Consider the following 18,073-nt stretch of genomic DNA (forward strand, 5'->3'; position numbering starts at 1 on the left):
GCTGCCATGCATACATCTGAGTCCCTCTGCAGTCCCTGTGCAGTCCAGCCGCATTGCTCATGCACAGAACATTAGAGTCATTTCTCAATGAGTGGTGTCGCAGCCACAGAGCCCTGTAATCTCTTCCCAGCCAGGTGGCCGTTAAACGAAACTAGCTAATCCCTGGGAGTGCAAGGGGCCCAGACAGATTCCTATGTTGTTTTCGGTGACTGTGGGGGCATCAACGGAATATAGATCCAGCTCCCTAATCTAATCTTCCGCAAACATCTGGGTGGCCATGTAGATAGGTATTTTTCCAAGGAAATAGCACAAATCAGATCAAAAAATATTTTTTAAATAGTAAATCTACTCACTCTTTTTTATTGGAGTTTGCAGTTTTGCTAGGGCAGAGGTTCTCAAACTGGGGGAAGCAGAATTGTTCTGGGCAGGAAGTGAGAAGCTTTAGGAAAAAAAACGTATTGCACACATTTTTCCCACAGCAATGCATAACTAGCAAGCTGATTCCTCCAGACGTGTCAGGTCCTCAGATGGTGCTGTGCATCTGACTCTAAATAACAGATTTCTGTTAAGCTTGCAGAGCATTACGCAAAGTCATTGCCATCGGTACGTTAATCGGTTTGCTACCATGCGGTGTGCACGTTTAATTTTAAGCATGGATCATAATCACCATTTTGCTTTTGCTCTTATTACAATGAATCATTGGCAGAAAAAAAAAAACCTCAAGTGAAAAACAAAGAAGCCGAAACTGATTTGAGTGAAGCATCACCCCCGTATATGTCGGAATATGTACTTGTGTGGTGGGGGTTCGGGCCACTAAACTACTACAGGCACAAAGAAGGTGGGGGCGATCACATACATTTGAGGACCACTCTCCTAGGGGAATTGGACTGCGGTATGGAACTTTGCACTCCTGGGTCTCAGATTCTCATCCAGCCCAAGCAACTGAGAACTGAAAATCAGTAGCAGAGCTACGCAAACAATGCTGAGTATTTTTCATGGGAAACTGCTTAAATTTCATTTAAAAAAAATTCCTTGAACTGTTTTTGGTTTTATTACTGAAATCACCAGCTGAAAAGAATTCTGTTTTTGCAAATGGTTTTCAGTAAGAAATTTACTGTTCAAAAACCAAAAACATGTCACCATTTTTTTGGACAGTTTGTGTCCTTTCCCCCTCCCCCCAAAAAATCTGAAAAATTTCAACAAAATGAAATCTTTTTGCAAAAATATTTATTTTTCTCGAAAAGCTGTTTTTTGTCCAAAAAATGGTTCAACAAACTTTTTTTTTAAAACCATTGTAGTCTTTAACATGTGATGACTGTTTGGGGGCCAGTGTGAAATAAGTGGTGGAGTCAGTGGAGTCACGGCAGGGAATGAATTCATGAATAAAAAACACCCCAAGAGTCAGAAGACAAAAGCTGAACCCTCCTTCCCTGACTCTTCCCCACCTTGTTGTCACCTGAGCAGAGTGGATGTAAGCCACTGACTTAGGAGTGTTTCCTTCTCCTTTTGAAGAGGTGTAAATGGCTGTACCAAATGCAAGAGTAAAACCGACAACTGTTGGGATCGAACCTGGGACTTCTGAAACTTAGTGTAGGAGTTTCTACTGTAGGGGTGAGCAGCCTACAGCCTGGGGCCACATCCGGCTCTTCAGATGTTTTAATCCGTCCCTCAAGCTCCTGCCAGCGCGCAGGGTCTGGGGCTTGCTTGGTTCACATGTGCTGTGGCTCTGCGCGGCTCCCAGAAGCAGCGGCATGTCCCCTCTCCAGCTCCTATGCGTAGGGGCAGCCAGGGGGCTCTGCACGCTGCCCCCGTCCCAGGCACCACCCCCACAGGTCCCATTGGTCAGCAACAGCAGCCAATGGGAGCTGCAGGGGCAGTGCCTGTGTACAGAGGAGCACGCAGACCCACCTGGCTGTGCCTCTGCATAGGAGCTGGAGAAGGGAGAGAGACATACTGCTGCTTCTGGGAGCTGCTTGAGATAAGCACCACTCAAGAGCCTGCACCCTGACCCCCTCCAGTGCCCCAATCCCCTGCCCCAGCCCGGAGCCTCCTCCCACACCCTGAACCCTGGGCTTACCCCAGAGCCTGCACCCGCAGCTGGAGCCCTCACCCCCTCCCACACTCCAACCTCAATTTCATGAGCATTCATGGCCCACCACACAATTTCCAAAAAGTTTGCCCACCCCAGCTCTACTGCATGAGCTAAAAGCCACCTGGCTCTTAACCAAGGCTGGGGCAGACTCCTCAACCTCTAGCTGGGCTAGGGATCAGAGCGACACACCCAGCAGGCAGGGGTCACACTAGGTAGGGCGAATTGGAGATTTCCTGTTACCCCTCAAAGAGGAGGACTGAGACACCTTGGGAGGATGGTGTGGGGAACCAGTGCTGCTGGTGCCCCCCCTGTTGCATTGGGAGAGGACTTTGCCTCCAGGGGGGCCCACCTAGCATATTTCACCAGCACTAACTTGACTTTTAAAAAGGCCACATGCCCCCCCCCCCCCCCCCCCAGCTTTTCCATCTCAGACTAGTAGCTTACAGCGTTTCTGAAAACAAGAAGAAAAACAAACCCCGAAATCGCCAGATAGTTGAGTCAGTGCAGTATTTGTGGTAAGAACTAGCCTATTAGTGTGAAACCATTTAAGTACCTGTGCAGTTATTCCCTTTCTTTGCAACTCTACTCAGACTGAGATAAGTGAAACAACAGTTCCTTGCTTGAGTTAATATAATTAACTTTGACAGTAAAGTTGGTAGAGGGTCTGCTGGTATTATCTTAATAGCCTTCCCCTGCTTTGTAGCACTCAAGAGTCTTAGTAAAATTAGCAGCTAAAAGTAAAACACATCACAGACTATTGCCAGAGCTGAGATGAAATAACCTGCCTATGTCAAGTTTGTTAGGACATCTATTAAACAAGCTTCAGTCAACTCTTATCAGTATCCTCAAGGACATCAGCGAATGGCCCCACCAGAAACGTTATGCCATAACATAGATGTGCTTCGAAAACACTCAAGGGCGTGACATTTACCACCACCCCCAAGCAGAAGAAACTGATTGTCTGTCTGTCCATCCCCGACAGGATATGTTGTCATCCTTGGAAAAGTGACTTAAATCCCATTTGTTGTTTGTTACCTGCATTGTTAACCAGGGGATACCAAAAACACTCTCTATATTTTGTGATCACCGCATTTCCCCAGAGGAGTCTTTGATATCAGCTGCAACTGGAGTTATTCCAGATTTACCCAGGTGTGAGTGACTTCAGAATCTAGTCCCACATCCGGTCAATAACTGGAAAAGTAACTGGAAAAATGGACTTTCCCCCCCAATATATCTACATCCTTTGCATCTTCTAGTCAGATTTGCTCACTGAGCAGCCTAAAGCAAAGTTTTGTTGTTCTTACCCTCATAGAGCCAGTGCTGTTTTGGGAGAATGAGCTGGATGTTGGTCTGCCTTATTTACTATCAACAAAGGCATCAGCTAAATTCCAGGTGCAGAATCTTTGTTGCCAGTGACAAAGTCTAAGTCAGAAAGATCACAGTGGGTTTCAGCATCCCAGGATGCATTGGCAGGAGTGGCCGTTGGAGAGAAACCTCTTTGTCTTTTATCATGAACTGAGCCCATTTTGTAAGGAATCAGTGAAAGAGCATAAATATGGACTCTTATGTTGCAGTTCCTGCATGGTTATTTTGCTGCCTTACAACCTTCCTTTACATTTTTTATATATTTTGCTTTTAGAGAAGAGCAGTTTGTTTTAGCAGCATGTGAATGCAAGGGACAAATCCACTCTAATTTAGGTTGTAAGTTCCTTGGGGCCAGGGCCATTTCTGTTGTATGTTGGTACTGTACTTAGCACCATGAGGCTAGTGGCTACCACAAAACAAATAAATAATAATAATTGGATGATTTAAATACAACCTGTCTATCCGATCACTAGTATTTCTAAAAGAGTCTGGCCCCTTGGTGTCTAAACATTACTGACTACAGACTGAGCCATAAGCCTATGAAGGGAGAGGGGCACTATATCCCAATTTTTAGATGGTGAAACTGAGGCAAGAAGAGGGGAAATGACTTGCTTGATGTCACATAGCAAATGATTTCCCCAAGGTGAAATCTGGACTAACCCCCTGGTACCCTCACTCCCAGTCCAACTGTGAGACCACAAAGATTGAGGCAGACCAGGACAGGAGTTTCAGGGGATAATAATGCTTCCACGCCTTGGTAAGGTCCTTTGAGATCTTACAGGGGTGAGCACTGGGGAAATATAATGTCTCTCTTCTTTGTTAGTGTGTATGGCCCATCACTCAACTCTCACGGATCTTAGAGCACAGAACAGGACACTGCAGAGCTGAGGGAGAAAACCCCAGTGGAAGAGGCCTGTGTCTCCACCCCACCTACGCTGTGTACTCCAAGTCGGGTGTTTTGTGACTGCCCATCACAGCAGTGACTATAGAAAACTGATATCGGGAGATCGCCTGAAACACTGATAACTGGAAAACTGCCTCATACACCTTTCTAAAGGACTGGGGAAGGCCATTCCGGTCCCTCCTCTCACCCTCGGAAATACTGATTTCTTAGGAAACCAGAGAGATTGCATCACACATGGCCAAACAATCCATTGATTTGGGTTGGTTTTTTGAGTTTTCAGTGTGTGCAGTGCTAATGATTGGTGTCGACTTCACTACATGCAGCCAGGAACTGGACATTTTCTGCTGCACTTTATCTTCTCTGGCTTCAAGGCTGACTGCCAATGCAGGTCTGTTCCCTATCAGATTTATTGCCATACCAGCAATAGTTTGTATAATCCCCCCAAACACTCGGGGATACGTACTATAATCCGGAGTGATACTGAAAGCTCAGAAGGCTCCCTTTGAATTGTGGTATGTAGAGAGCATGTTGGCAGCCTCACTAAAGGGTTTGTACGGGCTGTCGCAGGAGCAGGGCTCGAATGCTGTCTCTTTCTAGTCATTTTCGCCTCTTGCTCAGGACTGAGCCCAGCTGTTGGAACTGGGAAAATGGCCACATTTTAAAACAAGTTTTAATTTATCTGATTTTCTTTCCTATTCAAACATTTCCAGGCTTTGTTCCCTCATCTCCTCAGTGCCCCACTTTTTAATAAATAAAATGCAATTTGTGGCTTAAACCCCCATCTCTTCTCATCCCTTGCACCCCCTCCCTTCACAGCGGCCTCTTGCCAGAGGTGGATTCTGCCCTTGTTTAGTGAGATCACTGTTTCTGATGCTGGCAGCCACATGCTTGCAGACCTTGATGGAGAGGCCAGGCAGGGACTGGAAAAGAAGAGGAGTGACGGAGTCATGATGCTGCAGCCCTCCTTTTACACAACAATTATTAAACACAGTCCAGACTGCTCCTCCAGAAACACCCAGTCCTAGGGCTTCCAAAGCTCTCCATGGCTCCTTGCACATGCTGAGCCAGGCTTGGATGAGCAATGGCCCATAGCTGTGCACGCTGGGTGTGCAAGCACTTTTAAAGCACATCTACTGCAAGCTTTCTTGACAGCATAGGGGTGTGGTTCGCAATCAGCCAGAGAGCCTTCCATTTTAGGAGATAGTTTCTAGATCTACATATTCTTGCTCTCTCTATATTATTGCTCTCTCTATATTTCTCTCTCTCTCTCTCTCTCTTTCATTAAACTGACTGTAATAACAGAGAACATTGACTATCTCCCAGTGATGCCTGGTTTAAGTGATTAGTGATTAATTCCTTCCATTGCTTTGTGTTCTCTCTCTCCCTGCAGGAGATTTTCACACCAGAGTGCAAATTTAAGGAATCGGTCTTTGAAAACTACTACGTTATTTATTCTTCCACATTGTACCGACAGCAGGAGTCTGGACGAGCGTGGTTCCTGGGGCTCAACAAAGAAGGTCAAATTATGAAGGGGAACCGGGTGAAAAAAACCAAACCCTCGTCACATTTTGTACCCAAACCCATTGAAGGTATGGAAAGTTCCCACGCCCTGTCCCATGGGGCAGATGTGAGGCCCGGGGGGTAAGGGGTAGAGGGGAGGTGGACTGTACTGTGGTTCAGCAGAGTGGAATGGGGACTACAGCAGGGGCCGTGGTGTAAGAGCTTCCGAGTTGAAACATGCTGCACCTTCAATACTGGAGCCTGAGTGTCTGCCTTTGCTGTGAGCCCTGCAGCGCATCCCAAAACGTGAGCTGGCAGGTTGGGTTACTAAGCTGTAAAACCCAACCATATGGGGGGCCCGGGCTGAATAAAGAGCGTAGTACAGGGTTGGTTGAACCTTGTACCTAGGTCATAAGTTCAAATACAACCTTTGTCTGAAGTGGCCACAATGTGTTGCCATCTCTGCTAGCTCCTTGGAAGCCCTTGTCAGGAGTCTGGGGGAATCTCAGTCCAATTCCGAGTCACCTGGTGTCCACCTTGCAAAATGTGTTGCCGATGAGAGAGCTGGGACATAGACAATGAACTACACAGCCTGTCCTGATACCCCAGGGGCAGACCCATCCTGTGGTCCCCAGGGTTATTCACCCTAGTACCCTTCACAGGCACTAACTTTCCATTGGAAACAAACCCAGAGCTTTCCTCCTGCTGGGTGATGAAAAGTGAATGGTCTTGTTCCCAGCAGAGATTCCTCAAGGAGGAGGGAGGGGCCTACGTCTGTATTGTCAGTGTCAGAAATATTTACCTAAGACAGGAACATTTTAGTGGACTAGCATTGCTTTCTCCAGCTTCTCCATGTCCTCCACACATCCCAGGGCTTGTCTACACACCCAGAGTTATGCCTGCCTCCCTAAAAGTCGAGGTTTAAACTGGTTTCATTCAGCCAGGGCACAAGGCCGTTTGGATGCTCTTATTTTGGTTTAAAGCACACGTATTTCAGTTTAGCTGAATTCTGTTAGCAGTGGGTTATAGTTAAACCGCAAAAAGCTGACATAAGAGTGTCCACACGGGGTTTGCACTGATAGCTAATGCAAACTTGCATGCAGACAAACCCCTGACAGACACTGATTCTCTGCCTAGCATGAGTGGCTGAAATCCAGAACCAAACTTCGTATCAGGGCAAAAGGACAGGAGGAAAGAAAGGGAGGAAAGAAAATAAAAGAGTGAGAGAGAGAGATGCTGAGGGCCGGTCAACACAAAGAATTCCACCTGTGTAACTAAAGGTGCAGTTTTTACCCTGATGTAGTTAGGCCAGTGGCACTGTGTGTGTGGACACGTATGTTGGCTTAAACCTGGCTTACAGCAATTTAGCTTATGTTGGTAAATTTACTTGCATAAGCTGAACTGACAGAACCAGCTTTACCCTTCTAGGAGACTGCACACGTGCTGCACTAATCTAACTAAACTGGTATAAGTTACACCAGCGCCGCATGCATGCAGGCAGCCTGTGGTGTTTGCCTAGGATGGATGGTTTTAATTGGGAAGCGTTTTCTCTCTTGCTAACAAAAACAGCAGAACAGAGCCCAGGTTCTGATTCTGGCACTGTCAGGGGCTCAGAGCAAGGGCTGAAATGGCTTCGGACCTGCAGCTTTTCTGTGCTGCTCCCAGAATGCATTGTCCTTTGCTCGGAGGAGAAGTTTGGGCTCCCTGAAGAATGGAGATGAATGGCATGAGAATGGCAGGAAATCCCTTCAGGCAGGTGGCTGAGACAGATGAATTCCAGACCACATATGAACTCCCCTGCAAACCCCTTTTCCCCCCCAGCTATATCGTCTAGGTCGTTAGTAGCAGAAAACCTACTAGCGGAATCTAGGCCTGAGCCTCTGTGCCTGCCAGGCACTGGCTCTGAGTTGAGGATGTTCATTTGTGGGACTCCCTCCCTGGAGCCCACAGTGGCTGCCATTGGCATATGCAGCCGGCCTGTTTATCTCACCTGGCTTCCTTCTAACCATTTCACCCACCGCTTTCTTGTCCGTCTCTTCCTCACCACCCACCCCCAGTCCGTTTGGGACTGGAATGGTTTCCCCTACAGCAGCTGGGTTTGCCCTTGTAGCAGATATTTCGGTGCTGCCTGGCCGCGTGCGGTGGGGGTCCCTTAAAGGAAGGGATGCCATTTGCTGGTAAGTATTTGGGTTTTTACATGGGGCCCAGTCGGTGCGCGGTGGACGGGTGTCATTGGTGGACGGATGCCACACAGCTGGGAGGCACAGAGGCCTGACTCCAGGGCGGCATTCTCATTACAGTAGATGCTGCTGCTGCTGCTTTGGTTTGTGAAACCCCAGTGCAGCCCTGCATTCCTTTCCCTCGCCTGCACCCCTCCACCCACACAAGCATCAGTCATTGCTGTAATCCAGAGCGAGCAGGCAAGTGCTTTAGAACCCGGCAGCTGCATTAAGGAGTCCTCCCCTGGGCTGCTTTGCCACCCGTTGCCGCATCCAAGAGCTGGCTGTCCCCCAAGCAAAGGCACGTGTCAGTCTTCCAGAGCCTTCCGCTGTCTGGGGCCGCGGCTTGCAGAGGGCTCTGTTCCCAAGCCAAAGATGAGTGGTCAGCAGGAGAGGGTTGGAGTGAAGTTGGCTCTGTTCCACGTGACTCAGTTCCGCCCTATCCACCGGGCTCTGCGAGCCGGACTAAGGTGAAACACAGGTCTTGACGAGAGCCCTGCGCTGCCACCGGCACCATTAGCCACCCCCAGCCATGAAGCTCAGACGGGCACAGACTACTTCACGGGAACTTCCTGGCCAGGGTGAAGATCCTGGATGCCCTCCAGGAGCTGGGGGACGGCAGGAAGTGACCTGTATAGCACCATTCTCCCCCAAGGCTGCAGGTAGGACTGTTTACCTCTCATCCTGGTTTTGTAGCTCAACCAGCGCACGAGCACTGTAATAGGGTGGCTACTGGCTGAGCACCCCTCGTGGCCAGGGGGGGCGACCACAGGGCACTGCCTCACTTTTCCTTCTTCAACACTCCACCCAGTCTTACTCATCCAATCGCAGCCCTGCTTGGGGTCTAGTTTCTTTATTAACACAAAGTTCAAAAAAAACCTAACACAAAAACAAATCTTACCCCCTGCCTGATAGTGGGCACAGCCCCTCCCCCGGAGGTACTGTCCCCTTCTGTTGTCAGGGCAGCAGGAGGAAATGCAAGGGCAAGGCTGCTCTCCTTGCCTTCTCCCAAAGCCCCAGCTCCCTTCTCCAGGGACCACTGCAGGAGACCCTCCCTCCCAGCCGCTTCTCTTCTGCAGTTCCCTTTCTACCTCTGCTTCTTAGGTCTGACCTCCCTCTGACCCTCAAAATGCCCCCACAGCAGGACAAGGCTATTATCCCTGTTCTGAAGAGGGGAAACTGAGGCATGGATATATTGAGAGACATACCCAAGGTGGCACAGGAATTCAGTGGCAGAGCTGGGAATGGAAGCCAGGTCTTCACTAACCTTGGTCTTGGCCTTACCCATTGAACCAGCCTTCCTCTTCATTTGGGAATGTGACCCCCATGAAGGCCATGAGAGTTGGTGCTGGGAGGAGTCTGTTGAGAAGGGTTTTTGCCTGCTGCAGAAGAGAGGCATCACAAACTACATATACAGAAATCATGTCACCCACCACTGAATGGCAGCCACCTCTGGGGTGAAACTTGGCAGCAGTTTACCAGTGTGCACAAAAGTACACGGCAGCTTAGTTTAAACAAGAACTGCAAAAACACCAAAAGCTCCGTGCTCCAATAGCTAACAGCTAAGGGAAATGTGTTCTTGTACTTCAACTGGTAAAACTGTTGCTTCTGGATTCAGAAGTTCTCCAGTGCAAGTGCCAACAAGGCAGAAAACTAATAAATGCAAAATGCCTCTGAAAATGCCTTAAAATGGCTTTTCTATACAGAAAAGGCAAGTTTTAAGGCACGAAGATGCTACAAAAATGCTTTCAAGTTGTAGAACCTGAAGGGTATTTGGGGATCCTTAGTTAATGTACGGCAAGGTGCCAGTTTGGGAAACAAACACACGCACTGCACACTTCTGTTGATATTGTAATATTGAGTTGCTGTGGCCTGAGCTCAAGGAGCCATTAAAACGTGAGCTTGCGGACTGAGCCAGGACAGTTGGCACGTGTGGAATTACTGCTTGGGCCCTGTGCAACCTTTTAAAGTCATTTCAATCTTTCTGACTGTCTATAACCTCAGGGATGGAACCTATCCTTCCCGCTACCCAAGCCAATGGGAATCTTTCCATTCACTCCCATTGCCTTTGGATCAGGCCCTTACAGCGGGAATACTTGGCTGCTTATATCCACTCTGCCCCTTGGTAGGAGTATTTCCTGCTTCACTCTCCAAAGTTCCCGCAGTTCCCTTTCTAGCACTAGACCCTGGAACCAGCCTGCAGCCTGAGGAGAAGGCGGTATCTAGGCCCCAGGCCTGCTATTGAAGCTTGGCTTTGCAGTAAGCACCATGGCTTGAGCAGACCTCCTCTGTGGTGGTGAATGACCCGTGGGTCGCCCGGTCCTATTACCTCCCTGCCTGCCCCCATAGCTTCCTGGCAGTCTGGAGTGCAAGGGGCATCATACAGAGGCTCCCGAATCTTCCCCAACTCTTTTCCCACAGTGGAACTACCCTAGTTCTGCTAAATCAGAGCCCTCTGTCGCCACGATGAAGTGGAAAGGGGGAATTTCTCTCCCAGGCGCTGTCGGCACTAGGAAGATATAACGTGTTCAGCCCAAGTAAACACAGATCATTGTCTTTGCTTCTAGCAGGCACTGAACAGCATTTAGGGCGGTATGGCTCAGCATTCAAGTCACACTGCCCATTAGTACCCGACCCAGGCCGGGGCAGCTAATGATCCAACCAGCGGACCAAATTTGGGATGAATCCTTGTTACGTGCTACCTGAGGCATGTTGTGCATATGCTAAGAAGCAGCAGCATTTAAAAACCTGTTCATTAGCCTTTACTAAACACAGCTCGTTTTCTTGTGTCGTCAGGGCCCTAGAAATGCAGGGTTTTGCACAGAGTCTCTTCCACGCTTGCTTTGCTGGGCCCACACTGAAACCTTCAAGTTAGATCCTGAAGGAAGAGGGATCACTTTCAGTAGACGTTTCCTTGATGTTTGGTAATAAAAGTGCTGTGGTTCCATTTGGTGGCGTCCTGCATGTTTAGCTGCCAGGTAGAGACTAGCTCAACTATCTGCAACTCACATCAGCTGGGATTTCCTTCCAGCCTTTGCTGCATTAATTAAGGCAGAAAACCAAGGTGCATAATGACCTGACTCCCTTCCCATATCTGGTGTTAAGTCAATTAAATCTCTTCAGTGGAGCATTAACTAATACAAGTGACCCTCCTCCCATGTCTCGGGGGGTGACACCCTGGGCAAAGTTCTGCATGTGGAGTGGTGGTGTCCCTCCAGTGATGCTATGGGTAGGAGAGAGCCAGGACTGGGGCAGACGCGTACTGTTCCCTCCCCAGCTGTGCCGCACCCACTAGAATAGGGATGTGGAGTTTGGTGCTTCTGCACGGTGCTGAGCATCCTCAGCTCGCATTGGCGTGAATGGGAAGATGCTCAGGATCAAGCTCCCAAGTGGGTGTGCTGCTCAGGTGCCCAACAGCCAACAGTGCACAATGAAATGGGGATGTGGGATTATATGACAGAAGCAGGGAGGGACAGGGAAGTGTGTATGGTGGGGGACTTGCTCCAGTCGGTTATTATAGAGTTAAGTTAGTTCTGCCATTATTCTCTCTCAGCATCATTATCCATTTTCCAGGCACGAGATCAATACCGTGGGATCCCCTGTTTGTGAAGGAGATCGATTCTTGCACTCGCTCTCTTTGAGCATTAATTCCTTCCCCATCTTTGGTTACGTCCAATCCAGTGCGTCAGCTGGATGGCTGCAAACAGCTAACCACACTCCCGTGGAAGGCAGACATACACATATAGGTCTGGGCTGTGCTCTCAGCACCAGCAGCGTTCTCCCAGCACACCGGGATCTCCACATCCTGCTGTGGTGCGACACCTGATTTACAGGAGTGTGAGAAAGGGGAGTCTCAAGCCCCAGCATTAGCCACCTTGATTTGAGATCTGGTGAACCAAACTTTTGGGTTCCCGGAACCTCCATCCTGTGCCCCATCAGAACTACGGACCATGCGCAGGCTTCATTGCTTATCAGGAGGTGCTGGGAGGCCTAATTAGCCCATGACAAGAGTTTGTTATTTACGTAGAATTCTGTCTCCGGAGATGCCGTTTTCCCCACAGCGTTGGATGCCTCACTAGCACGCCAGCAAAGCGAGGTGCTGTGCGGTGGGGGTGCTCTGGGGTTGTTCTGTAACCAGTGCCCTTCATCTGTACGTACAAGGTGCTCCTGGCAGGGAGGGAAACTCCCGTGTGGGTATGTGGTGCACAAGAGAGCATTAGTTGACAAGCCTGAACCAGTTTGCACTATGGATAGCCTGCTTTGAGCCATGCTGTCCAGGTAAAACGTGTCCCTGGGGTTAACCCAGCCAGCCTGAGTGAATGGGACCCCAGCTCCAAAGCTAGTGGAGATGGGAACTGTGAGGGACAGCAGGAGGTGTGAGAGGCTGATTTCACCCTCCAGCCCTCCGCCATTTCACACTCACGCAACTAGCCCACAAGTCAAACGTTGATTCTTCACTGCCCAGCCCAAGTGGGAGCCCAGAACCACTGGGCGCATGGGGAGCGCTTGGAGCAGAGGCAAATGGTGACACTACATGCAAGGCGAAAGCGAAGCGGCACAAGCAGGGGCTATTTGGCAATAATGGTGATGACATTGATATGTGCACAGAATGTGTTAGTCTAGTGGCTGGCAGGGCAGTATTCCTGGATTTTATGCCTCATTCTGGCACTGACTCAATGTGCAAACTTGGGTAAGTTCCTTATTCTCTTTGCTTTCTTTTTCCATCTCCAAATGGCTTTCTTGGTAATTTTACCTACTTCAAAGGGGTGTTGTGAGGCCTGGTTATTGTGTGTATTTAAAGTGCTTGGAGAGCCGTGGGGGGAAGGTGCTGTATGGTCAAAATAGTATTTTTCATTGGTCAGGTTTGCAATGCAGCATCAGTTACATTAGTGCACACTTGACTGCACTTCATCTCTGCCCTGTATTGTTATGCATCACAATAAATGTTTATCTAGATCGGAGTAAAATGCAAAGTAACAGTGGCATTTCAATCTAGCCCTAAGTGGCAGGAGTTATTCCTAAATCAGGGAAGGGCTGTAAACATAAGCACTCAATTCATCTTTCTGTAGATGAAGACTGTTTTCATTTATGCAGCTATTTTGGCATGGAATTGGTTTGTTTTATGTTGTGTTTATGTTCTTGATGATGAACCAGAACCGAAGCGTTGTAGGCTCACATCTCCCCTGCTCTACACTGTCTGCAGTCGTTTCCACAACAATTCTCCAGCGACTTGGGATGGGTGGACTGCAGGCTTGCTTTGCACAGGCAAAGGTGTAAGCCTGGCAGGCTCAGGCCTAACATCCCAGAATGGGGGGCGGGGAGAGATTTGCAAGCTGACCCCATCTTGTGTTCTCATCCCCAGCGTACTGGGCCTTGAAACGTGGCCATTTTAGTGACTTAGAGCAATGCCGTGTAGAAGATTGACCTCATGGGGCTGACTCCTGAGACCCTTATTCAGCACTGACTGTGTGTGTGCTCCTGCCTTTCTCAGGGCTGGTTCATGCTATACATGTGCAGCCCTTAGAAAGAGACAGCGGGTAGCGCATCACCCCAGGCAGGCTGTGGGCTGGGGTTGGGGCTCAGAGAGGGACTGTTTCTCCTTGGTCTCTCCAGCTCCACTGCAGGAAGGAGTAATAGGACAGCTTTTTATAGGACGCCATAAACTCCCCTTCCTGCATGGCCAGACCCCTCTGCTGACTGCCGCATGGGGGGAAGGGGCGGCCCAGAGCCATGGCTCTGTCTACTCCCCACCAGGTTGCTCCCAGGGGAAGCGGGGAAGTGTTTCTCCCAGACCTGCGATGCCTGCACCTCCTACGTGGGCACACAAGGGAGGGGATCCTTTCTCCTTCCTGCTTTGCTGCACAGCCACTTAAGTGAGTTAAATAGCAGAGACACTGATTAAAATGCTCTGTTCATGGCTGGAGGGGACAAAGTGGGTTTCAGTTGGAACCACAATATCCAGATCCGGAGATTGAACTCCCTCCAAGGTGGGCCAGGATGCAAAAGTTTGTTAAGAACATAGGAACGGCCATACTGGGTCAAACCAAAGATCCATCTAGCCCAGTATCCTATCTGCTGACAGGGGCCAATGCCAGGTGCCCCAGAGGGAGTGAACCTAACAGGTAATGATCAAGTGATCTCTTTTCTGCTGTCCATCTCCACCCTCTGTCAGACAGAGGCTAGGGACACCATTCCTTGTTAGTTTTGGGGCTCTCGTTGTTTCTTGTCAGAGATTAAGGATGGGAAAGGGCTAACTCGTTGATCTGCTGCTGATATTGGCATTGTGAGCTAATGTGCAATGTTGTGAATTGAGATGTTCATTTTATATTTGTATGTCATAAAAAACATGGACAGTAGAGAGCCTTATCTGTGAGAGACCAGAAATCCTTCACTTGTATTTGTGCCTCTGGGAGGGGATAGGCTTAAAAGGGGCTGACTGCCAGCGCAGGCAGAGAACCGTGAATAATAAAGGAATATATTACTGGGATATTCAGGCTTATCTGCGTGTGTGTGGTGGGAAAGAGGGCAGACGAAGAGGAGGCTAGTTTAGGGAAAAAATGCCCCGCACATAAGCAAATGCTACTTGTGGTCCAAGAACTCTGTCTCTGGGATAGTGTGAAAGCTAATTGTCACCCTTTCTGTTTGCAGTGTGCATGTACAGAGAGCCATCGCTGCATGAAATTGGAGAAAAACAAGGACGCTCAAGAAAAAGTTCAGGGACACCAACTATGAACGGAGGCAAAGTTGTTAACCAGGACTCGATATAACTGACAAACAGCCCTCTCCCTCTCTTCCAATTCTTCCCTTCCCCTCACCTCCCCACCCCGCCGGCGAAACCACACCAAGACGACAATAAACTGAGCAAGGCAGGACCTACCGGTAGCGGCTAGGATTCTGAACTCAAAAATCTTTCTTCGTGTAGGACGAGGAAATCAACTCCTAAATCTTGCCTGTTGCAACGTTTCAAAAAAAAACGAAGAAAAAATGTTTTAAATCAGGACTCCATTAACATTTTAAATGCAACTGTTTGCTCTTTGATCAAAAGGAAAAATCTCTTCTCTGCATAGTAATAATAAATAATTATTAACTAATACATAATAATAATAACAATAAAGATGTTACCTTTAAAAATAAAAAAAGCTTTTTGAGAATTGAACATAACACATGATATGCTGATAACAAGCCAGGCTCTAAAAACTGACTTCTCTGTGCTTTTGTGTTATTCTTTGCTCTCGCGCACAAACCCACATCATTCCAGTCCTTTCCCCAAGCAGACAGACTGGGTTTCCACAGGGCAGAACAGGGAGGGATGGATTATGATTCTGTTTCCTCTAATATTAATAAAATATGGCCCATCCGAATTAGGATTCTGACAGTCACAGGCACTGAACTAGCAATTGTGCAATTGGCTTTGCCAATCCTGGTTGTTGCTACTGGTGTTTGAGCATGTTTGAAGATGGAGAGAGAGCTTTATGCTTTCCTCCTCCACACATACATTTTTTACTGTTATTAGGTGCCAGAAGACTTCCAGAACTAGGGTTTCAGGTCCTAGCAGGGGAAATGGTTATATTTATTAGGGGTTAGAAGATTGAATGAATGGAGAGGAAATAAAGCTAGAGAAATACCCACTGTTGAGTAGAAAGGTAATAATTGGAAATATACCTATCTCCTAGAACTGGAAGGGACTTTGTAAGGTCATTGAGTCCGGCCCCCCTGCCTTCACTAGCAGGACCAAGTACTGATTTTGCCCCAGATCTCCAAGTGGCCCCCTCAAGGGCTGAACTCACAACCCTGGGTTTAGCAGGCCAGTGCTCAAACCACTGAGCTATCCTTCCCCCCCAATAAGGAGGATGAGCTCAGTATTTGAGGGGTGTATGTGCACATGGAAGAGAGAAAGAGGTGTCTGAGGAGTGGGGCAGAGGGAGGGGAAGGTGGGGAGAGGGAGAGGGAGAGGGAAAGGGGATGCTAGAACATTTTCCTTACCAATCAGCTGATCTCTCAGCGCACACTCTTATGCTCCCTGTATTTTTCACTCAGTCCATGTTTGAGTCCCAAGCCGATGGTCCCCCTGTGAGGCCCTGAACGTCTCCACAGAGCTGCATTACCAGTTGGGGGCCGAACACAGTCCCCGGGAATTGGGTCTCCCCTGGATTCTCAGTGCCTGAGCAGTCAGTTGCAAGAGGCCTGCCCCAGCTCCCTGGCAGATTTCCCTTGGAATGGGGGCTGAGCGTAGCAGATTGGAAGGGGCAGGGTGGCACACACCTACCAACTCAAGCACCCTGCAAGGGTAGGGTTGCCAACTTTCTGATTGCAGAAAATCAAACATCCTTGCCCCACCCCTTCCCAACAACCAACCCTTGCTCAATCCATCCCCCTCCCTCCCTTGCTCACTCTCTCCCACCCTTGCTCATTTTCACCAGGCTGGGGCAGGCAGGTGGGATACAGGAGAGAGTGAGAGCTCTAGCTGGGGGTGTGGGCTCCAGAGTGGGGCCAGCAATAAGGAGTTCAGAGTGCAGGAGGGGATTCCAGGCTGGGGCAGGGGGTTGTGGTGCGGGGAGGGCTCCAGCTGGGGGTATGGGCTCTGGGGGGGGGCAGGGCATGAAGGGTTTGGGGTGTGGGAGGGCACTCTGGGCTGGGGTTGGAGTCTGGGAGGGGGTTACCTCAGGCAGCTCCTGGAAGCATCCAACATGTTCTTGTGGCCCACGGGTGGAAACACAGCAAGGAGGCTCTGCACATTGCTCCTGGCTGCAGGCACTGCCCCTGCAGCTCCCATTGGCTGTGGCTCCCAGCCAATGGGAGCTGTGGAGCCAGTTCTCAGGGTGGGGGCAGCTCACAGAGCCCCCTGGTTGCCCCTATGACAAGGGGCTGGACATGATGACCACTTCCAGGAGCAGTGCAGAGCCAGGGAAGGTAGGGAGCCTGCCTTAGCCCTGCCATGCCACCAACCAGACTTCTAATAGCCTGGTCAGCGGTACTGACCAGGTTCCCTTTTCGACCGGGCATTCCGGCCATAAACCGGATGCCTGGCAACCCTAGAGCGGTGGCAGAGGGATTAGATGCTTTGAATGTACTTGGAAAAGTGAGGAAAGTGGAGACAGGCAATGGGGGGTGGGCGGGGGAGAAGCATTGAGTTGATATGCAAAGTGTAGTCTTCACCCTGGTCCTTTCTATGGCTGGTGAGAACAAATGAGCATTTTCTGTGGAAGATAAATTTCCCTTCAGTAAATAAATTAGGCTTCAGCCCTGCAGGACACCCACAGGCGGGGGAATGGGCTTTCCCACTCTCTGCAAGCCTGTGGTAGCAGCCCACCCCCAGCCACTAAGCCTGTACCTATGCTTTACAAAGCACGCCCCCCCCACATGGGCCCAGGTCTGCGAGGTGCTGTAAACTCTCACTTCCCGTGGCCAACAGGGAAGTGAAAGGGAGCGGAGGCTGCTCAACACCTAGTCAATCAGTGTCTCAGCCCACAGCCACCGCCATGAAGCTAAGAACGCCGTACTCGGTCATCCCGGTGTCCTGCCTCCGACCGTGCCCAGTGGCAGGTGCTTCAGAGGGAATGAACAGAACAGGGCGACTATTGGGTCAACCATCCCGACAGCAGACCCCACCCGTGCCTGCTGATAGTGGGGGTGGGGCAGTGAGGGCAGCTAGCTTCAGCAATGTTACTGAGCATGCTCAGTACAAGCCAAGCAGCAAATCTGAGGGGGGGCACATGATCCCTGTATCCCCCGCACCCCACACACACTCAGCCTCTGCCTGACAGTCAATCCCAGCTTCTGTTCTGGGACATCCAGAGTATGGGGTTGTGTCCCTGTACATCTTGGTGAATTTCCATTGTCAGACCTGTGCTCCAGGAACATACCTGAGTCATACTTTTGACCTTCACAACATCTCATGTCAATGAGTTCCACTGGTTAACTGTGTGTTGTGCTGCCTTTTGGTTGTTTTAAACTTTCTGCCTATTAATTTCATAGGGTGATTCCTGGTTCTTG

At 49.4% G+C, this 18,073-nt stretch overlaps 1 protein-coding gene across 3 annotated transcripts in view; it reads left to right on the plus strand.

Annotated features, from left to right (window-relative positions):
• FGF12 (fibroblast growth factor 12) overlaps positions 1-15,240 on the plus strand; it is a 315,529-nt gene extending 300,289 nt beyond the window's left edge. The window contains exons 4-5 of one of the 3 annotated variants that reach the window (XM_032777343.2): positions 5,752-5,950; positions 14,729-15,231. In XM_032777343.2, the coding sequence (XP_032633234.1) occupies positions 5,752-5,950; positions 14,729-14,847 (318 nt within the window). In that variant the 3' untranslated portion in view covers positions 14,848-15,231. Of the gene's footprint in view, positions 1-5,751; positions 5,951-14,728 lie in introns of all 3 variants that reach the window. The other 2 variants (XM_032777342.2, XM_032777341.2) reach the window with 2 other exon arrangements.
• Positions 15,241-18,073: the final 2,833 nt, after the last annotated feature.

Source organism: Chelonoidis abingdonii, chromosome 8, assembly GCF_003597395.2.
Source record: "Chelonoidis abingdonii isolate Lonesome George chromosome 8, CheloAbing_2.0, whole genome shotgun sequence".
In the NCBI taxonomy this organism is placed as follows: Eukaryota; Metazoa; Chordata; order Testudines; family Testudinidae; genus Chelonoidis; species Chelonoidis abingdonii.